The sequence below is a fragment of the Photinus pyralis genome, unplaced genomic scaffold, assembly GCF_008802855.1.
Source record: "Photinus pyralis isolate 1611_PpyrPB1 unplaced genomic scaffold, Ppyr1.3 Ppyr1.4_LG6, whole genome shotgun sequence".
NCBI lineage: Eukaryota > Metazoa > Arthropoda > Insecta > Coleoptera > Lampyridae > Photinus > Photinus pyralis.
In genome coordinates this window covers 34,859,668-34,880,919 of record NW_022170663.1, presented here as the reverse complement: position 1 = coordinate 34,880,919, position 21,252 = coordinate 34,859,668, and the positions used below count along the sequence as shown (strand labels likewise).

Below are 21,252 nucleotides of genomic sequence, written 5' to 3'. Positions count from 1 at the left end.
ATGTTTGGCAAATAGAGTTTATCAGTAACGTGCACTTACAGAGAGTAACTGCTACCTCGTGGCGGCTTTTAGGTGTCCCTTCCCCTCGAAAGGTTTTATGTGGCCAAATGGGACGCCATAAATTTATTTTAATAGTTATGTTGTCGCCTTGTGGGAACAAATGGACATGTTTGTGGGTTTATTTAATTACTATAACACTACAATGATCGTAGCATACCTTTTTACACGTTCTTTTCTACATGGCGTCACGATCAAGAATCTTACCCTACGCTTGCGCCATCTGTCTCCACTCACACCAATAGTTATTAATAAGGGAAAGTGTTAAAGTGAAAATGAAAAATAGAACCAAAGAAATACAAAATTTGTTTATTAGTTTTGATCTCTATTTACTGTTGAAGGTCACTAAAAGGTGCTCTTTCAAGGTCGCCTAGGGCCGGGCACCACTAATCGCCCTTATCGGCGCCCCTGACCATATCTATTGAAATACAAGTAAACCCCAATACTTCTTCTCGGGTTTAGAAAGATGCATTTCCGTTTGTTATCATCAGATACATACTCTCAAGATTAGTTCTGCAAAGGTCTAGTGGGGACGGATCCATATGTTTGTTGTTGAGTTTTTTGTTAGCAACAAATTGGACGCAGGACTGTCCAATCTCATTTTGTTTGTGTTGTGTCTACATCAATCAATCAATCTGGCAAAATCTAATGCTTTATGTGTCGAAAGAGCTTGATGATTTTAAACTCGTTAAGGGTTGTGAACTTTGAAAACGTTATGAATCCAATCCCTTGCACATTTCCGCAGAAAAGTTCAGTTTTTTGTTTAGAATGGGCAAATCTGCCCAGAACGTGTATCATTAGTCCTTTGTTTTTCAGAGAAAGATGAAATTAGGTTTCATTCCTCCATGTAGCGATTTGTTTTTTACAGACTATATATTGGAACCCCCTCCATTGAAATCTTTAACGTTATTTATAAAAACATAATGGTAGCTATATAGTGAATTCAAAGTACTAATCCACATGTGTGTGATCATTTGCAGGCAATTTACAAGATGGTAGGTTCCGTCATGAAAATGCCGGAGGATGAAAGTACACCTGAAAAGCGAACAGATAAGATATTTCGACAAATGGATAGGAATAAAGACGGTAAACTTAGCCTAGAAGAATTTATAGAAGGTGCCAAGAGTGACCCATCAATTGTACGATTACTGCAGTGCGATCCTCAGGCCCAGTAGCCAAAGACAGTAAATTTTAAAAATAACTTAAATATATTTTATGTGATCACAGTTCTTTCGTGCGGACATCCCCCCCTGTTTATTTCAATGTCCACAATTGATTTGTCGTTCTCGCGTTTTAAAACATGGATTGTTACGCTCGTCCTCGCATAGGTTAATATTATAAATGATATATTTAATAAGTTAATTAAAGTACCTCCTCAACTCTATTTCATATTTATTTATTAATATGTCTCGAACTTTCAAATACGTCTTAATATTATCAATTTTAATGTTACTGTTTCTCAAAGATTTATGTGATTTAAGAATGAATGTTTATGGTCTAATTTTATTGTGATGTTTCAACGTTTATCTTTGTCGTAATTGGTGCTTAAATTATTTGCGCAAAGGCCAATGGCTATCAAGACGAATAATCTATATCTCTAATATTATTATTATACTACTTAACTTAGTTGTTTAGTCGACTGGTCTTTTGTGCGCTTCATCGCACTTGTGTATTAAAATATTGTCACAGACTTATTTCTTCAGTTAAGTTCGACGAATATTTATTATAATTAATAAGCACTATATGCGAAATTCATAAATTACTTACATGTGTTTGATACACGGTATATACATAGTATATGATGTTATAACAATAAGATTTTAATCCTGATTCGATGATGGCCTAACCGTAATGTTTGCAATAGTTCTAGTCGATTATAACAATAAGAGAGTTCTAAAAAGCGAGCCATCGCACATGTGCATGCACAGAGATTGACTCGATCTTCCGATAATATTTTAAATGAACTTATGTTTTAAATATCAATACTTGTCTACATGTATATCACATAAAAAAAAATAAATATTGCTAATGTATCAGTTGAAAATTTGTTTCATTTGTATTGGATAGTTTGTAGAATCGTACACGTTTGGGAACAAGCATCCATTTCTGCACACAATGTATACAACTGTTTATTATTGGAATGGCCGCCTAATCTATAACGAATCGACTTCACCAAATTAGATCACTTTTTTGGTAAAAAAGGAAGGTTATACTCTGCCTTTTTTTGAGCCCCGAAAAAAAATTGTCTCAGATCGACCCGGAAAAAAAATTTTCTTATAGAATGTGGCCTGTAGAATCCATAATTTCAAACAGTTCCAAGATTGGGCTACTAGTTCAAAAGTTACAGCCCTTTGAATTTTCTTTTCGAAATTGGTTTCTTCTATAACTTTTGATTGAGAAGTCTGATCGAAAAAGTACGAATTGATTTGGATTCTACGCACCAAAATTAATAAGAAAAAGTGTTTTTCCGAGAAATTTTGGTGCAGTCGATTTTTGGTAAAAAAGGAAGGTTATACACTGCCTTTTTTTGAGCTCGACAAAAAAATTGTCTCAGATCGACTCGGAAAAAAAATTTTTCTTATAGAATGTGGCCTGTAGAATCCATAATTTCAAACAGTTCCAAGATTGAGCTACTAGTTCAAAAGTTACAGCCCTTTGAATTTTTTTTCGAAATTGGTTTTCTGCCTATAACTTTTGATTCAGAGGCCGTATCGACAAAATATGAGACGTTTTGGAATCTATGAAGCTAAATTAATAGGAAAGGTTTTTTTGTGGGTACTAACAAAACCGTCTAGGTTCTTTTCCAGACATTTCTAAGCTATTTATAGAACCGTATATATGTCTCAATTCTACGCAGTTTAGTCCTGGAAAGGATTGAAAGAATTCAAGAAGTCCTTGAAACCGTACAGTGTACCTACCTACCTAAAAAACGCGCCCTATCGAAGCATTATATCCCACTTCCTATTTCAATAGCTTTCTGCCGTTTCTAAAAACTTCTATAAATCCCTTCTCCAGAGTACCTGGACCTCTAGGCTTTCTCCAAAGCACACTATATGCTCTTTTAGTGACGTACTATGCTCACAGATTCTCGAAGAGGGCGTGACACCGTACGCGGCTCTTCGAAGGTCTATGAGAAGTCCTTGGAAAGTGCTTGAAAGGTTCTATAAAGCCTCCTATACGCATTCAAAGGCTTACCAAACCTTCCGAAGGCTTTCCACAAAATTTTATTCGATTTCCACACATTTATGTAAAACTTTACTTCAGAGATTTCGCTGGGTTCTGCAGAAACTATAATATATTCTTTACAAAACTTTCGCGGTAGGAGCTCCTCTAAAAGGAGCATCTAAAGCTTCTGGAAAACGCATCAGCGCATCACTGTCCAAACCGAATGGAGTATCTCTACACGACGCAGCTTCTGCAGCTATGAAAAATAGTCAATCTTTGTCGATCGGTTCGTTTTGTATAATAGCATTCGAGGCATTGGCGTTGCATCGACTTCAACATGGTAGGCCAGTAACTATATCGAAAGATTTTGTCCGTCGGTCCATGATGTATCTCATCTTATTTGTATTATGTGATCAGTTACCTACATGACATTGGAATTTCTATCTACACCCACTGAATGGAAGGGTAGTAAGTTAGCGAGTATTGCTTATGCGACCTTATGCTTTCCTTTAATACTATTTACATTTTTGGTTACAAAATGAAACAAACATTTGGTGAGATACATTAGCAAGTAAACTAATACAATCGAAGCGAGTATTACATCTAATAAAAAGTACTGATACCAACTTAAGCTTCGAGCAACAGATTTGAGATGATCGGCCCCTTGGTATCGTATTACATATTCAATCCAATAAATAGCGGTATCCAATGGTCGCATTGGTTGATCGTGCATAATTTTCGATCGTTGTTTCACGTTTCTTGAATACCTATCGCCAGCTAAATAAAAAATTAATCACGATTCTATACACTTACGTGGGATTCTTCAGCAATTCTTCTAATGCAAAACTGAGAGCGTCCTCGGATAGCTCATTGTAATGCACTGATAATCCGTACCCTCCCTTTACAACGGACGCTAGGTTCGTTTCCTGATCGCCAAATACTGGTATACCCAAAATGGGTACGCCATGGTATACTGCCTCGATCGTGCTCAGTAAACCGCCGTGAGTAATAAATAACTTCACATTGGGGTGCACTAAAGCACTTTTCGTTTAGTACACGAGCACAAAAACGACGTGGCTTACCTAAAATGTCCTGTTGAGGCCACCACTTTCTGATGACGATGTTTTCCGATTTTCCTACTAAATTTTCGTCCTCCCATTTCCATAGAACGGTTTGATCTAATTTGGCAAAAGCGCTTAGCAGCATATTTAGTTTGTCAACTGGCATATCTTTACTTTGAAGATTGGAACCCATACTAAAGTACACTATTCCGTTCTTCGCCCTATCCATTAAGTTTCGTAGTTCGTCGGGAAGAGGCTTTGGTTCATTGACGTGATAACCTGCCACGTCAATTATGTTCGGCAAAGAAGGCACGGGGGAATTTATGCTTAGGTGCGAGTTGACAAGTATTAACGAAGAGTTGTAATACACATCGTAAATATTTGGGGGGTTTGGAAAATACGTCTGCAGCAATTGATTGTGCTTAGGGAGCGTGTAGAGATGAGTCACCAGGGCCACTGCTAAAAAAGCGAATGTGTTGTAGCATCTTTCCAAAAAGCTCATGGGGGAGGACAAGTCGACGAACAATTCTGGCACATACGATGGCGGTCCTGGATTTCCCATTTGCGGATTTATCCAATTGGGGGCCAACATAGTCACCACCGATATACAAGGAGCTTTAAAGTGGTAACAGAATCCTTTATACGCCTCTGTGGCGAACTGGTGAACGATAACGGCATCAAATTCAGCATTTGACTTTAAAAGCGCCTGCACTTTCGAGTCGTTTAGCGTTTTTTCAGAGAATGTAATGCCCAGTGTGTCAACTGTCCATATTTTTTCTAAAGGACTCAGCTTGGAGTGAATGGTAAATAAATCCTTTTTCAAACCTACAAAAATCATATCGTATAGTGGAATGTGAGGAAAATTACCATTGCAAATAAATTGCTATTTAAAATGTATACCCACCCATGTATTGAAAATGCGAAGAATTTGACGTCAAATCTTTGCCAATCAATGCACATATTTTTAATATTACCATACATTAGTTTTACTTTGTCTGATTGACACTTGATCTACATTACCAATTAATAACGATGAGTAATGACTAATGTTAAGGTCAATTCATCGCAACTTACCCCTAGCTTCAGCAATGGTATTTGTTAAAAGTATCTGCTGAAAATTGTTCACTGGTTTATCCTCGGCGTAGGGTGAGATAACAGTAACATTATGACCCCTTCTTGCCAATTCCTTTAATATTTTGTCTCCCAGTTGATAATGGCTGTAAGCAGGATACGGAAATACGCCAAGAATTCGCACACTTTTTGCTGCATGTATTAAAGGCAACAAAATCACTATCACTTTGAGTAACATGTTAGTAGAGCAATATCAACCTTTTGCATGCAAAAATCAGGTGGACATATGGATTTGGATTACATAGAGATAGAAACGCATCCAATCACCGGTGAAGGTGATTTTAGTCTTTATACTTATTAGGCATTTATTAATGTAAATATTATGCTATCGGCAATCCGGTTTATTTTATCCTGTTAGTGTCATTAGTTGATATAGCGAAGCAAAGAAACTAAATTGGTTATTCCTGGTACGCATTTAGTATATCTACAAAAAACGCGGATTTCGAAAAAGTAGCCCTTTTGCCTCTAAAACCAATAGAAAAAGACTTGCATCGGTAGGAAATCGAATCTTTTTCATAAGTGCCTGGTTAGTTATAGTAGTCCACAAGAGCAAAGAAAAATGGGCGTCCAGAATTTTCAAGATCGGAAATTAGTTTTTCGCCCATAACTTTTGATGTAGGTACCTACCGGTCAAATCATTTATTAACATTTTGGTCATTTTACATTCGATAGAGGCTCACTTCCCGATCAGTTTATTTTTTTCAACCGAATTTATAAGCAATTGGGACCGGAAAAGAACTTTGTCCTTAGATTTTGGCCTAAAGAATCTAAAACGGTCAAAACTTTCAGATTGGGCCGTTTACATCAAATTTGAAAAAGATTCTTGTAAATCGGTTTTTTGCCCATAACTTTTGATCTAGTCGGCCAATCTTGAAAATGAGTACGAATAATGCTCAGGTCTCAAGTATTCGGCCACTGCAAAATCATCAACTATCTAGACCTTGATTGTCACCATTTGCAAGAACAAACACCATTCAGCAATTCACTTGAACTCGTGTGGTGCAACTAAGTCTCTGGTGTGGTGTGAGTAAAATTATATGCCGCAGTGGAGTGGAAAGCAATGAAAAAGAATGGCATCAAAATGACCGTTTTGTATCTACTCTGTAACTAAATGTAAGATAACCAAGCCTCAAAAAAAGGCAGTGTATAACCTTCCTTTTGAACTAGTAGCCCAATCTTGGAACTGTTTGAAATTATGGATTCTACAGGCCACATTCTATAAGAAAATTTTTTTTCCGGGTCGATCTGAGACAATTTTTTTGTCGGGCCTCTAAAAAAGGCAGTGTATTACCTTCCTTTTTTACCAAAAATCGACTGCACCAAAATTTCTCGGGAAAACACTTTTTCTTATTAATTTTGGTGCGTAGAATCCAAAACAATTCGTACTTTTTCGATCAGACTTCTCAATCAAAAGTTATAGACTAGAAACCAATTTCGAAAGAAAATTCAAAGGGCTGTAACTTTTGAACTATAGTAGCCCAATCTTGGAACTGTTTGAAATTATGGATTCTACAGGCCACATTCTATAAGAAAATTTTTTTTCCGGGTCGATCTGAGACAATTTTTTTGTCGGGCCTCAAAAAAAGGCAGTATAACCTTCCTTTTGTACCAAAAATTGACTGCACCAAAATTTCTCGGGAAAACACTTTTTCTTATTAATTTTGGTGCGTAGAATCCAAATCAATTCGTAAGGCCGGAATGGGACTTTAAGCAAAGAGTAACTTTGCTTCTGGGTTGCGATAGACTGGTGGACAGGGTCTACGCAAGCCTCAACCTCGGACCCTTTGTACTACCTTCCTGACTAGAGTCCTTCGACCCCTCAACGTCACTCAAGTCATCCCACACCAGAGATGAACTTAAAAAGATGCTGAAAGGGGACGCGGCTCTAATAGCAGCAATGTCCGGCTAGAATATCGGTACCCCCAACATAGATCGCCTCAGGTGGTGTACCGTCTCATCGTCTGTGTAACCCTCATCTACACTGTACACGATCTTAGAGCGGACGGGAAAGCTCTCAGCGACTAATCAGGCATTTAGAAGCATTGTATAGCTTTTTCTAGACTTCGCTAACTAAAGACGACTTTCAAATTTTGAAAACGGCCTCAAAATATTCGAAAACTCTAGAAATCGCTCGCTGGTCTCTTCCAGATAGCGTCTTATATTGTACCCCTCTATATTTAATCGCCCACCCAGTTTTGAAATTTTTTCCAGCGTCTGCTGTGTTTCTTTATTTTATACGTTCGTCTAGCTTTGGAAAGATCCAGAAAGCTGGCGAACGCGTTCAAAAACCTTTCAGTTGAAACGGTCTAGACAGTTCTGGAAAGGCGCAGGAACGTTCTATTGAATGCATTTACAAGATCCTGAAAAAATGAAGGAACTTCCATATCCTTTCGAGTACTGTCTAGGGTGCAAGTGCATCCAAATACCTTTTATTAAGCATAAACATGCAGGAGAGCAATTGTCTACCTCTAACTTACCTTAACTTCTGTCTGTATTCTGTAACCACAGAGCCAGGATATAATCATCAATTGACCAGAATGGAACTGTAAAAAGACAAAACTAAGCAGAAAGATGATCATGATTTATTATTGTAATCGTCAGAAGATGGATCCCTCCCTAGCTCTGTGGTTGGGTATTCCACAGCGCCTCCACCTAATAGATGTTGATGAATGAAGCACCAGAGGCTTATAGATGATTAATTTGGCGATTACCCATCTTTGAAATAATAAGTGAGCAGTACTTGTCAGCCTGGTCTTAAATTACACAATACGAAATGATACTAATGGAATATGACAATGTGTATAGTTTTATTATTTTTTAAAACAACTAAGCTGCTTCTGCGTTTTGGTTCGATGTTGACCTCCTCTGTTTCCTCTTGATCGTTTTTGGCTATCTTGATTGTTTGTTCCTACACGATTTACGTTTGCTGTTGTTTTGGTTGCTGACACCGCTGTATTATTATGTACGGTTACGGATACGGGTGGTGGAATGGGCGGTGCCAATGGTACCGTGGGTGTACCTATACGTCCCGCTCCGTTGTTGGTACCGTTGTTTAATGGTAGTACATTGTTTGTGAGGGGAACTGTCGACGGCATACCTAATATTTGATTTGGCTCACTCATATTTAATTGTTCATTGAACACCATACAAAATTCACCAACTTTTTGTAAGTCACCAATTTTGGAGGTATACAATGTGAGACAATTGCGCCAAACGGCCACGTAGCCCTTTGTTAAACGAACAATATCACCGGGCCCTAATAACTGGCCCGCCTCGTCCCAAACACTCGCATTTATGCAAGCACTTTGATCGGCCACTTTGAAAGTTCGAACTTCGCGGTTTTCTTTAGTTAAGGTGGGGTGTCCAACCTCCAACACTATAAACACAACATTAATATTTTTCAAACCAGGTCGCATGTCTTTGATTTGAATATAATTCGCGTCCATTTTTTTTGTGCCTATTCGATTCTAAAATTGAGATGCAAAATTACGTTGTCACAGTAAAAATAAGGACTAAGAGAACCTTTACATGAAAGGTGAAATGGTAAAATGCAAATTACAATGGGATACTTTTCTTCCAGTATGTTGGTACTCGTATCTATCTGAAGTTAACGCTGAAAGTTTCTACTTTACCAGGATGCGTTTAACTAAAGTGTCCTTTACGATGAATCATTTTTTTCTCCAGAGTAAAAAAAGATTAATATGAACTGGAGAGTTCCAAATATGCGTGTAGTTAACTTAATATCTTAATAATATAGATCTATCGGATTGCGATTTGTAACCATCTGAACCCTTAACTAAACATCACTCAAAAGTGTCACTTTAGACTAATGTCTTATTTTGATTACATATCGAGTTTTATTGAGGCATCACCGATATATTTAAAAGTACATATTCAAAGGCATTGCTATCATGAAGTAGATTGGGGAAGTGCTGTCCTTCTCCAACTCTTTTCAATACGTAGGTTGTCGAAATGGCAGAAGAATGGCAATGCAGAAAATTGATTATCTGCAATTTTCACCACTTTTGTCTCTTAAAGTTATATTAAAAGCTATATTTCTGTTGTATATTAAACTTTATATTAAACATAATAAATAAACATTTTGCAGTAAATACATCGAAATAGTTATGTACATGATAAATGCTATCAATTTTTTTCTACACAAGTTATACAATGTGTATTACTTATTTTTAACAGTCATCTTTAATCGGAAGCATTAATTCAATTAAAAGGGCAAGTCACCAATGGATTCTAGCAAAGCTTTTAGTACACACTTAGTATACCACAGTCTCCTTTAATTGCACTGGTATAAACAATAAAAATAATGATAGAAAACTGTGTCAGTAGCACTTAATTTATTCAGAATGAATCCATTATTGAATGTCCCAGTATATTTATTTATGGATGGCACATATTAAATCGGCACAATATTTATTACAGCTACAGTAAATATTAACAGACGTGATGCACGGGAGGCTTAACAAAATCAAAGAACACAAAGCTGCTTATAGGATTCCACAAGGAGCTATATAAGGACCTAATTTTTTTACATCAGATATGCCAACGTTAATTTATGTACACTCTTTAAATTTGAATATAAACCCTACCACACCAAATGATAGATCTTTCTTTGCTGATCATTAAGATTAATAGAGCAAGGAATGAGATGCCAACCCCCAACTTCTGCTAGATACCGTCACTGAGTATTAGTAATTTAAAAAGAAAAATCGTTATCTTATCGTCATTCGGCTATTTCCAATACAAAAATAATTATCGCTTGTATCGGCCCAGATATGCTTTACAATTTGGACAATAATGATGAACGTCCATGCACTTACTAATGCAACAGGGAATGAAACAGCATCCGCAAGGGCACCTAAAAACCGCGTATAATCATGACACCCAGCAACACAAACACTTACACTAGACACATGAGTGCTCCAAGAATGTAAGCGAGCATTCCCGGTTCCGATCTCGTGGACGAATCAATTTCAGCATGGCAATGAAGGCATATCATATGGGTCGGTTCCGGCCCCAATGGAACAATCGTGGTCAATATCTCCGGACCCCTATGTACAACTACAACCGCCTGAATGAGAATATAACCAGGTTTTTAATTTACTTACATGCATGTTGCGGTATAAACGGACTTGTTGGCGGTACTCCACCGACAGATTGCGAGTAGCTTGGTGGAGCGGCCGGGGGTGGGCCATACGGTGCCCCATGGTAGTTTTTGCTCATTTTTTTACGGGAAATCTAACCAATTATGTAATGGAAATGGTTAAATTTAGTTCTGACCTCATTTCTCTTTTAATTTGCATTAGGCACCTAAATATATACACAATGTTGCAAAGTTGATGTTGATGCTAAAACCGTAAAGTTGCCAAAGGGCAAGGAAAGGGTTGTTATCCATTTTTAGGCAACGCACCAAAAGTGAAGAGCACAGATAAGTTTGTTTTTAAATGACTTAAATAAATAAACAAGAATCAAAAACATGCACCTATAACTTTAAAGCAGTAAAATTTACAGCTGTTGCCTGTTTGGTTGGTAACGTTTATCAGAGTGAAGTAGCAAGCAGGCCACTAACGACAGTATGCGTAAAACTAAGCACTACCTATACAGAGTGTATACGCAACTTTTGGATTTTTTCAACTCGTAATGGGCAAATTTAAAGTATTTTCACCAACTTTACACTACAATAATTGAAGTAACGTCGTAAGAAAATGGCCTCCAGGATTCCTTCCCGTTTACAATGAAAATTAGGCAGTTGTATGAACTAAGATTTCAGACACGGAAAGATCAAGAAAATAAATACTATAATAAAAAACCGACTAAGCGCAAATAGGCTGCGTATTCATCAATCGTATATTGTTTCAACATATACAGGAATACATAAAGCATTAGGTGAAGAACTATGAACTCCCTCTTGTGCTCAATAGGAAAACACAAAATAGTAAATGAAAATGCTCAGTACAAAGTAACCTTTAATTTATATATAAGTTTGAACAAACAAATTCATTAATGATCAATAAATATGAAATATTATACATCTGACAGTATTAGGAACTACAAACTATACTCGTTATATACAGTTAGCAAACATATCTATTACTGCTAGAATCTATAAAAGAACTTCCCCCGCAACCCGGTGGAGGTGGCTCATCATTTCGTCTGTAACGAACGTCGTACGTTTTAATGGGGCGCTTCCTTCTGTCTACTTCTAATTCCAATTCTAATTTCAAAGAACTTTCCAGACTCTGTGACAACGAGGATCGGGGTAACGGTTCGGGATCGGAACAGTCTAATCGGCTATAGAACAAAATGTAAGGCGTTTCTGGAGGTCTAACTGTGCACAGTTCCTCCGCCGTGGCGGGGGTAACTATACAATCATTAAACTTGTACCAATCCTCACTGCCGCGCGCGTACGTGTAATAGTGTCCCGAATCCAAATTTGAACCAACATGGACGACGGCGGCGTATAACTCGTACGCCGTGTTTTCTATATGCACATGTGAGTCGAGCGTGACATGCTGCAATAGCTTCGTGCGCCGTTGCGATAGAGGATCGTAATGAAAATGTTTCAAGGTTAGAACTAATCGCGCGGGAAGTTGCTCGACGCGCGTCACCCGCTCGCCGTCCGTTAAGCCACGACAGTAATCGCAATGGTATTGATTATCGCCGCACAATTTTTCCGGCTGTAGGTAGTAATCGAGCAAAGTCTGAACGGAGTGATTGCCTAGGCTGTTTGGGAAGGACAGCTGCAGTTCCCGGAAGCTGTCGGCGCGCGCACTTTGTGTATCACACGTTTTACATCTTGATATAGTCACCGCGCGACCTCCGAATGAACGCTGCACGATGGTTGGACTCTCCGAATTTGACCCTAGAACAATTAAGAAAGGCGTTTGAAATTTAATAAATGATCATTCAATTCTGAAGCTGTAGTTGTTACTCATGGATATTGTTTTTTAGAGAAGAACACATCTGTTCCTGATAGATAAGACGCCTGTGAAAGTGAAAAACAATGGCGGTTTTTGATCACGTGGCTTCCATGCGTTCTCATATCCGCGAATCTGGATTCTTACTTCCAGCAGTTGTCCTAAAAACTTGAAAAAAAATGGCTACTCTCTCGATCAATGCTTCAGCCAATGTAAATTTGTACTGGATTATTATATAAATCGTAGAATGCTAAACGAATTTAGATAGTACAGGAAGGAAACTGATGAACCGAACAGGAATGGAAGCAATTTGAAGGTAACCGGCTATCAGGGACGGCAATTTTGAAAATTGCGAAAGCAAAAACGGCATTTAAAATTAAATTTAACTGCCTACAACCAAGTATCCATATAGTCGGATTTTTAAATTGTACTCACCCGCAGGATCATCATCGTCAATCCGAGCAGCGCACATTGATTTTTCTTGCTCGTGGAGAGTATCCAAAAGGTAACCCAGGAACTCGGAGCTGTCGTGCTGATGTCCCCTTTGAAAACCGGGCGGTCTAGCCAAAGTTAGAATGTCGTTCGGTGACAGTGAGGGTCGACGTGAATACTGCAGTAGAGCGAATAATACCTGTATTGAGATGTTTTAAATTAGTGACTTTCAACGCATGTACTATTAACACAATTTAAAATTCGCGAAATAAGTACAGAACGAGATGCATTTATACGGGGTGTCTGAGCTAACCAATTTTGTATTTAAGAGGCATCAGGACTCCGTATATTAACTGCCTAAACATCTCTACGTTGTCCCTATAAATTTAAAGTATGACAAAGGTATTTTACTGATGTGTTGATTGATATCGATTCAGCAAGAATGCCACCGTGCTTCTCTAATGCCATTTTTTTAAAAACAAGCGAAAAAAACAAAATATACGGCGTTAAAGTTGCGACATTTTAGTGATTTTTAAAGATCAATTTCTTCTTAAAAAAGCAAAAAATGAAAATTTTACTGTTAGAGAGGCATACATTACCTCTTTATTTATTAGTATATTGAAAAAGATCATTAAAAAAACAGTCAGTTTTTGTAATTTTATGGGGAGAACGGAAGCACTGTTTTGCCAATATTTAACTCTGTATCTTAGCGTCACATTACGGCAAATTACCGAACTTTTATATAGACAGAGAAACTTGTGAGACAAATGCATTCATGGGAGGTGCTAAAAATGCAAGGAAATTTTCTTATCTTTTAACTGTGATTATGTGTCGGAAACCTTTCGCTCGCTTCATTTGCGTCCTAGGCAATTATTACATGGGACACAAATGTGAGACAATTCCGTCCAACGATAAAATTGTTATACCTCAAAACAAAGTAGCATTGAAATTATTCGAAATTTATCGTTGGTTAGCACAATTTTGAACCCTCAAATTAACAACAATTTTTATTAAAAGTAAACAGTATTTTTGTTCTTCAGACTTAATGTGCCTAATTTGCACAAAGGTATGTAATTAAGGTTGGCCTTTCCGTCAGAATGTTCACAATTTTTTTTGCTACATTTCATACAACATTCAAATTTATTTATAGTACGTCCCAGAATTAGGAGTAATAAACCACCCGGCCTACGAAAGAGTATAATTATTTTTACATAGAAGTAGCGCCGTAGCGGATAGCAAATATTTTCCACCAAACATAAGGTATTTGAAGTGAGAAATTAAAAGTGTGCAGCATCCAATGTATGGGGATGGTACCGATTTCGGAAATACATGCTGGGGACGTGAGCAGTCATAGGCGTGCGCTGGTATATTTTCGTTATTTCTTAGTTCTTTATAAAAATTACTGCGATTTACAATATATTGTATACTAGTCCAGTCAATCTTTTCCGTTTTCCCATAAAAACCTTCATATAAAATTTCTGTCAATCAAAAAATAACTGAGTAGATATTCTGCTGATTAATATACCAAAAAATGGATCTCCGAAAATGACCGTTAATATTGTAAATTTATTAAAAACGATTGAAAATTCACAACACAATGCTTCGAACACTGATAGTTGCACTTTAGCTCGAGGTAAATACCATTTTGTGGAGAAATGAATTGTTTTTAAATTTGATGTGGGAATCTGTCATACATCCCCCTTTTTATGTTAAAAATTGTGGAAACTTTCTATTAGTTTTCAACCCCGATAACACCATAAAGCGTCAGGGTCGACCCAGTCTAACCGTGAACAAATTAGTGACAAGCTGAAATTTGGTAAATAAGTTGATTTTGGAGTCCTTAAAATACCACCAAACCCCATAAGTGAACAGCCGTGTCTGTCACCTCCAAACAATCCTTGAAAGGGATGAAAATCGGACTTTTTTTTAGTTTTTTGTCAATATCTTGAAAACAACGCTATTTGCAAAAGAATGTGAAGATAGACGAATGAAAGCGTATATAGGTATGGTGCTGTCCCAGTGGCGAAGTTATAATGTTAATTTTGGCATTTTAAAAAATAAATCAAATTTTTTATTTTTTTATGAAATCTAGAGAAATTTCTCAAAAATATTTAGGTAAAAACATTCATCTCGTGCCTATTTTCATGAAATAAAAAATCATAACAGTGGCGTAAGTACTAATTTTTTTATGTCATCCATTTTTAAATATGTACATTAAAACGATAATATATTGTAGTCGGTGCGGTAGGGTAACTTATTTTGAGGTAGTTAAACTAAAATAAGTCCCGTTTAGGCAAATGAATACTTAGCATAGCATAAGTTTTTAATTAGGTACCTGATTAGATATTTCTGTATATTCATGCGTCAGAATCTTTAACTGTCTACAATTCTACAAGCTAGGCTACAATTTAGACGAATTTTTCGCCACGAGCATGCTTTTTTGCAAACGCCTGACGAACAGTTGCAAAAAAATTGCTTTAGAATCCCTTCGGGGTCCATGTCTTGGTCCACTCCTGGACTGGTAAGTTATTATTCAGCCATATTTGAACCTAAAAATGAAAATCATCCGGGTCAGTATTACTTTCCAGCTTTGAGGCCTTTGTAAAGAAAGTATAATGAAACTATACAGATGAATTGAAGCGATATAGTCAAATAAGAATAAACTTGTAACAAATATAGCAAACGGATCAGTAAACATCTTTTCCTTGGGTGATGATAAACAAAATAATGAAAACAGAATTGGAAAATTTGAAACCGTTCGGGAGTTATCTTGTCCACATACGGACGGGCGGACGGACAGAAAGTCCAAAATTCTGAACTCGCTAGGAGCTTTTTAATAATAATTAATCTTTTCAAAGAAAATCTTGTTAAAAAGTCCTAAACGCATGGTAATTGGTACTGAGCTGCCTTTAGAGTCGGTGAAAGTTATGCTAAATTAGAATCCTTATTTTAAATTTTGCTGTACTAGGTACATATTGCTGGTAGAGAACGTCAAGGTCTTTAATCTGGCATTTGTTATATTTCTTCCTGGTCTACAGTATAAACAAAATAATATTTCCTATGTTGAAAAGCCCAGATGTGGCGCCGCATCCAAAAATGGCGTGCATAGCAAAAATAACATTTTTAGAGGTCCTAATTTATGTTGAAATTTTTAAATATCCGTGACTTTATTTGGTTATCAATTTCCTGGCCGTAACATATATAAATTTTGTTTGGCATAGTCACTTAATGAACTAAATATTTTTGAAAAATTTGTTTTTATTTCAATCAGAAATTAAAAAATTAAAGTCTTTAAAAATAACCAAAATTAATATCATAACTCCGCCACTGGTACAGGAAAATATATAGGTAGGTTTTATAGGAAAATATATACGCTTTAATTTTTCTATCTTCATACTTTTCCCTAAATAGCTTTGATATCAAGATACATATCCCCAAAAAACAACAATAGGCATTTTCGACCCTTTAGGTTTTTTTTTAAGGGTTATGTGTGAGTAGGGTTTGGTGGTATTTTATGGAACTCAAAACGTGCGTTTACCCTGATCGAGTTTCAAAGGTGATCTTTCGATCCCGCTTTCCAATAAATCAATTCATGGCGAAAATTTCATTACAGTTCTCTATATACAGCAGAGCCTCAGAGGGAATCAAACTCTAACTCGATATCTAGTAATAACCCAGGCGTTAGTGGTGCGGGAAACACAAATTGTTCTTTTACAATAAATGTTAATGTTCCAAATAAATAATTATGGTCAAATTTATGTTGGAGTTTTTAATTAATTGTTTGAAGCTGTCAAATTTGCTGTATAAATAACAGTCCGGTAAGTGTTGCTTAGTGACACTTCCGGACTTAAATTGATAGTAATCTAACATCTACGGGTAACGGGACAGTATGAAATACAAGAAATAAATCGAGTAAGTACCTACATATGTGTAAATAAATTCCTTATTCAATTGTCTTATCAATGTCACATTGAAATGAAATGATTGAACAATGGAGGAGGTAGTGGTACTATACGCGTGTAGGGTAGGGATAGCACGTGATACTTGATCACTTTTAAGCTCCACCTTTACTGGCAGTTTCGAATACTTCGTCTCCTACCGCTGCCTCCCTTAGAAAGTACTGTAGCAGCTCCCGATTATTCTTAAGGGGGTCACATCTTCAGGTCTTACTCGCGAGTTAGAATCACTTGTTCATTAAAAGCTTTTTTGATGTCATCTTATACATTTGCTTGGGCATGGGGATTGCAAAAATAGCAAAATCTCTTTAAGAAAATTTTGATTTTTCGAATTTTGTATACCTTTTAAAATTAATCTTCCTTAATATGCAAGGTACTTGAATGATTGACAGGGCATGGGGGGCTTTCGTATTCCACTTTGAGCGCCTGAAAAATTCAAAAGCATCTCTGCAATACCACGTGCAAGTGAAAATTGAAAAACTAATCGAAGTGGGAGCAAAATGGGTACTTGCCGGTGAAATTCTTTGGAGTGTTTGTTATTAAACGATTACTTCAGAAACAACCTCCGTTACATATGCTTACCATTTCGACAGTACAGTTGCAAGTGCATTAAATACGAATCGATATGAAAAATTAATTTCATGTCATGGTTGTTAGAGATAGTTGGCAACACTGGAAAAAAGGTCAAGTGGAACTCATGTTGGTGTCGAAGTTAATAAAATATATAAGTTAAAATTAACGTGTGTCTATTTATCCTGAAGCCGGAATAACATAAAACAATTGTAAAAGGACCAGTCCCCTGTTAGCCACTAATCCGGTCTTGTTTGACAAGGACTGTTCCCGCAGTCTTCTTAAAACATCCGAATAAAAAGCTGATCTGGTGGAACAAACATATACTGTTCACTTTAACTTGCCACCCTGGAATACGAAGAGAGCACCAAACAGCACAAGCAAAAACTATTACCGTAGATGAACAGAATAGGCCAAGGTTAATGAACAAGGTACCACTGAACGGGCAAGCCCCACCTACAGCTGGGCTATTCCAGTTTGTTTTAAGTATCCCGTTGTATTTGCGTAGATTTAATATCAATTATAAATAAAAATAAAGGTTTGGGGAATGGTTGAACACATTGCCCGTGAAGATTTCTGTTGTAGTACCCGTGGGTGAGGTGGAGTGGCGCCAAAACCGAACTTATGTCCCCTCCCGGAGCAAGACATTTCAGTGAGGTGAGGCTGAGCTTATGTCTCATCCCTAAATTCACAAGAAATATATGAAATCTATTGCTAACTTCAGATGGGTGCTTTTGTTCCAAACAATGATTCAATACCAAAATCAAAATTTCCTGTGCAAATGAGTCTGTCCTGGCTAACAACCAATGTGCATATTTTGCGATTCATATTAGGACAGTTCTAATTTAACATTTTGTTCTCAGATACAAACCCATATTTAGGCATCTCACTTACCAACACTGCAGTTCTCCATAACAAGAAATAATCATATTTTAGGTATTTCTTCCTCTCTGTGAGTGAAGATACACCAGTGATTTGTAAAAATCAAGTTATCAATGTAAATATAAACAATTGTTTAAAGCATTTCAATGATTGAAACCATACAAAAAGGCTTCAATCTGACCTAAATTGCATCAATATACGATTGAAAGGATTTAAATCATCCCAAAAGTGACAGCTCTCGTTTAAAGTACCTACAGTTAAAAAAATAAAATGTTGTAATATAAATTCATGATTTTTATCAACAACCAATACCTGCAACTTGCCGAATAACGGCATCAGTTCCCTAAGGGTGGTCGCCAAAATATCATTCCTGAACATTCGGGTCATAAACAGCGCCTGTAGGACGCTATTCATATAGCAAGTGTTGCCCAAATTCTTCAGTCCGACCTTTCCCAATGTGGACTGCGTTAAACTGGTGAGCGGCGACTTGGTCAGCCAGAAATTGTGGTTTAACTGTTGGCCGTAGTTCACATTTGGACTGACAGAATTAATGGCGCACCACAATTTTTCGTAAAGCACATCGTGATCGGGAAAATGATTCATTAAAGCGACGAATATGTTGATGATACTCTCTAAGTAGGCGCGACTAGACTCCGACTGTTCGTCGCGTAAACAATGGAACACCGTCGGGGCGAGAGGGATTACTTTGTGGAACGCAGACGGATCGTGCTGCATGCTCGACAGCATGTATAAGACAACAGGGCCAACTGAATTACGGGAATCTTTTAGCACGAGCAGGTTAAACAGTCGTTCGATGTAGGTCAAAGTGACCTCAATTAAAATATCAATGTGTTGCTCGGCGGCGAGGCCTTCCATAAAATGAAACACTAGAGGTCCCAAATTCGGCGTCGAAGTCCACTTTGACAACCAATTGCACAAAGTCTTCATCGCGATTTCTAAACTTTGCTCTTTGCAGCCCGATTGTAAAATAAACTTCACAGCTTCGGGTAGGGTTTCCACATTAAGCAGCTGTAAAACAATCGAAATTGTAGGCTGTGGGGTGTAGTCAGGGCTTGAAATTGCACTATAAAATGTCTTGAGGGTCGCGACGATCATATCATTGCTCCGACATTCTTCCATTAAGATTTCCTGAATCCGCCTAATCACCGCCATAAATGCGACATACTCTTCCGGCACTGTAGGGATGGAAAGACGTCCCAAGTGAGTTACAATCCTTTCGCAAACATTCAAACAGTCTTCTTCGTGCAGATTGTGATTCTCGTGAAGGCTTTGGAGCACCCTAAGCAACATAGAAAGGCACGGATCCACTTGGGGCTGCTTGACACACTCGACCACTTTATGTTTCACTGCCATTTTGCGAAACAATTAAACTACAGTAAGTACAGAGACGACTGACACTTATTGGTGACAGCTGCAAAAGCTCTTTGATTTGAGCTAGTAACGCAAATAGGCGAAGCGTAGGTTATGGCAGCAATATACTAAAAAAAGAAAACCTTCAGTTTGATAGCTGCACCGAATGACCTCACCTACATTTCTTTCATTTTGAAAACGATTTTTATTATTAACTTTTACGTTTCATGGATGATTCTGACAATTTAGCAAAAATTTCACCAAAAAGGATGTATATAACGAGCAACAATGATGAAGAAGGCAACGGTTACTTTAGTTTCTTAACCGTTTTGTTTGACAGCTGACGGAATATGCAGAGGCATTTTCCCTACATGTACAGAGCTGGGCAGTATTCAATTTTTAATTAATACTTTTTAGTATTCAAATCCTTTGTAATTAAATAGGTACTTTTATGGAAGCAATATTTGTATTTGTAACTCAAATAATTTCACAAATATTTAGTATTCGAATACTTCGCAAAGTATTTGAATACTTAACCTTCCCATTTTACCAAAAATCGACTACTCTACAGGCCACATTCTATAAGAAAATTTTTTTTCCGGGTTGATCTGAGACAATTTTTTGTCGGGCCTCTAAAAAAGGCAGTGTATTACCTTCCTTTTTTACAAAAAATCGAATGCACCAAAATTTCTCGGGAAAACACTTTTTCTTATTAATTTTGGTGCGTAGAATCCAAATCAATTCGTACTTTTTCGATCAGACTTCTCAATCAAAAGTTATAGACTATAAACCAATTTCGAAAGAAAATTCAAAGGGCTGTAACTTTTGAACTAGTAGCCCAATCTTGGAACTGTTTGAAATTATGGATTCTACAGGCCACATTCTATAAGAAAATTTTTTTTCCGAGTCGATCTGAGACAATTTTTTTTTCGGGGCTCAAAAAAAGGCAGTGTATAACCTTCCTTTTTTACCAAAAATCGACTACACCAAAATTTCTCGGGAAAACCCTTTTTCTTATTAATTTTGGTGCGTAGAATCCAAATCAATTCGTACTTTTTCGATCAGACTTCTCAATCAAAGGTTATAGACTAGAAACCAATTTCGAAAAGAAATTCAAAGGGCTGTAACTTTTGAACTAGTAGCCCAATCTTGGAACTGTTTGAAATTATGGATTCTACAGGCCACATTCTATAAGAAAATGTTTTTTCCCGGTCGATCTTTGATAATTTTTTTTCCGGCCTCAAAAAAAGGCAGTACTTTTAAGTTATTCAAATATTTGAGAACAATTTAGAAATGTTTAGGGAAAGTTTCCATTGTCACAAAATCAAATATAAAAATCCGATTCAACTGAATACCGAACGATCTTGGAGTGAAACTTTTTGACTATATAGTCTACGTAACTTAAAAACAATAGGGACCTTTCTTATATCCTTAAGATCATGTGTACCAATTTTCAAAGCGATCGCACGTTTCTAAACAAACTATCATGCACACGGACAAACGGATTGCCAAAAATGGATCTGTTCCAAAATCGCTAGGATTAATTTCAGAAAGCCGTACGTATCATGTGCACGACGCTTTGAAAACTGCTACACGTATTCTGAAGGATATAACTGGTATAAGAAAGGTCCTGGTAGGTACCTCCTATATAATAATATAATAATAATATTACGCTTTTACTCCCCTTAAATT

General features: G+C 37.0%; 5 protein-coding genes across 6 annotated transcripts in view; 1 reads left to right on the top strand and 4 right to left on the bottom strand.

The window, feature by feature from the left end:
• Window positions 1-2,101, top strand: part of LOC116173045 (neurocalcin homolog) — a 57,637-nt gene extending 55,536 nt beyond the window's left edge. Inside the window, exon 4 of the mRNA XM_031490327.1 lies at window positions 1,038-2,101. Coding sequence (XP_031346187.1) covers window positions 1,038-1,232 — 195 coding nt within the window. The 3' untranslated portion in view covers window positions 1,233-2,101. The remainder of the gene's footprint in view (window positions 1-1,037) is intronic.
• Window positions 2,102-3,705: 1,604 nt separating this feature from the next.
• LOC116175072 (UDP-glucuronosyltransferase 2B15-like) lies at window positions 3,706-5,822 on the bottom strand. Of its 2 annotated transcripts, XM_031493143.1 has the most exons (5): window positions 5,358-5,490; window positions 5,188-5,294; window positions 4,305-5,108; window positions 4,036-4,255; window positions 3,706-3,989 (listed from the first exon to the last, which is right to left on the bottom strand). In XM_031493143.1, exons 2-5 carry the CDS (start codon window positions 5,258-5,260, stop codon window positions 3,710-3,712), a joined length of 1,377 nt encoding a protein of 458 aa, XP_031349003.1. In that variant the 5' UTR covers window positions 5,261-5,294; window positions 5,358-5,490; the 3' UTR covers window positions 3,706-3,709. The 2 variants fall into 2 exon arrangements, with proteins under 2 accessions (XP_031349003.1, XP_031349002.1); XM_031493142.1 differs by lacking the exon at window positions 5,188-5,294 and having other exon boundaries at window positions 5,358-5,822.
• Window positions 5,823-8,202: 2,380 nt separating this feature from the next.
• LOC116174094 (SOSS complex subunit B homolog) lies at window positions 8,203-9,038 on the bottom strand. Its single transcript, XM_031491892.1, has one exon. The coding sequence runs from the start codon at window positions 8,858-8,860 to the stop codon at window positions 8,225-8,227; it is 636 nt and encodes a 211-aa protein (XP_031347752.1). The 5' UTR covers window positions 8,861-9,038; the 3' UTR covers window positions 8,203-8,224.
• A 431-nt stretch (window positions 9,039-9,469) lies between these two features.
• LOC116174095 (LITAF domain-containing protein) lies at window positions 9,470-10,948 on the bottom strand. The gene is made up of 3 exons (XM_031491893.1): window positions 10,541-10,948; window positions 10,337-10,493; window positions 9,470-10,290 (listed from the first exon to the last, which is right to left on the bottom strand). Exons 1-3 carry the CDS (start codon window positions 10,653-10,655, stop codon window positions 10,185-10,187), a joined length of 378 nt encoding a protein of 125 aa, XP_031347753.1. The 5' UTR covers window positions 10,656-10,948; the 3' UTR covers window positions 9,470-10,184.
• A 432-nt stretch (window positions 10,949-11,380) lies between these two features.
• Window positions 11,381-19,895, bottom strand: LOC116173410 (ubiquitin carboxyl-terminal hydrolase 35). Its single transcript, XM_031490869.1, has 4 exons — window positions 19,741-19,895; window positions 18,502-19,688; window positions 12,785-12,980; window positions 11,381-12,294 (listed from the first exon to the last, which is right to left on the bottom strand). Exons 2-4 carry the CDS (start codon window positions 19,561-19,563, stop codon window positions 11,507-11,509), a joined length of 2,046 nt encoding a protein of 681 aa, XP_031346729.1. The 5' UTR covers window positions 19,564-19,688; window positions 19,741-19,895; the 3' UTR covers window positions 11,381-11,506.
• Window positions 19,896-21,252: the final 1,357 nt, after the last annotated feature.

What these genes read in the sequence shown, in the direction of transcription:
- LOC116175072 (XM_031493142.1), bottom strand. Translation starts at nt 5,592, where the DNA reads ATGTTACTCAAAGTGATAGTGATTTTGTTGCCTTTAATACATGCAGCA. An exon ending in TACCATTGCTGAAGCTAGGG is followed by an intron (nt 5,109 to 5,357) that starts GTAAGTTGCGAT and finishes TGATTTTTGTAG; the next exon opens with GTTTGAAAAAGGATTTATTT. An exon ending in GCCTCAACAGGACATTTTAG is followed by an intron (nt 4,256 to 4,304) that starts GTAAGCCACGTC and finishes AAAGTGCTTTAG; the next exon opens with TGCACCCCAATGTGAAGTTA.
- LOC116174094 (XM_031491892.1), bottom strand. Translation starts at nt 8,860, where the DNA reads ATGGACGCGAATTATATTCAAATCAAAGACATGCGACCTGGTTTGAAA.
- LOC116174095 (XM_031491893.1), bottom strand. Translation starts at nt 10,655, where the DNA reads ATGAGCAAAAACTACCATGGGGCACCGTATGGCCCACCCCCGGCCGCT. An exon ending in GTTTATACCGCAACATGCAT is followed by an intron (nt 10,494 to 10,540) that starts GTAAGTAAATTA and finishes AGGCGGTTGTAG; the next exon opens with TTGTACATAGGGGTCCGGAG. An exon ending in GGAGCACTCATGTGTCTAGT is followed by an intron (nt 10,291 to 10,336) that starts GTAAGTGTTTGT and finishes CGCGGTTTTTAG; the next exon opens with GTGCCCTTGCGGATGCTGTT.
- LOC116173410 (XM_031490869.1), bottom strand. Translation starts at nt 19,563, where the DNA reads ATGGCAGTGAAACATAAAGTGGTCGAGTGTGTCAAGCAGCCCCAAGTG. An exon ending in CGTTATTCGGCAAGTTGCAG is followed by an intron (nt 12,981 to 18,501) that starts GTATTGGTTGTT and finishes ATCTCAATACAG; the next exon opens with GTATTATTCGCTCTACTGCA. An exon ending in TGACGATGATGATCCTGCGG is followed by an intron (nt 12,295 to 12,784) that starts GTGAGTACAATT and finishes TAATTGTTCTAG; the next exon opens with GGTCAAATTCGGAGAGTCCA.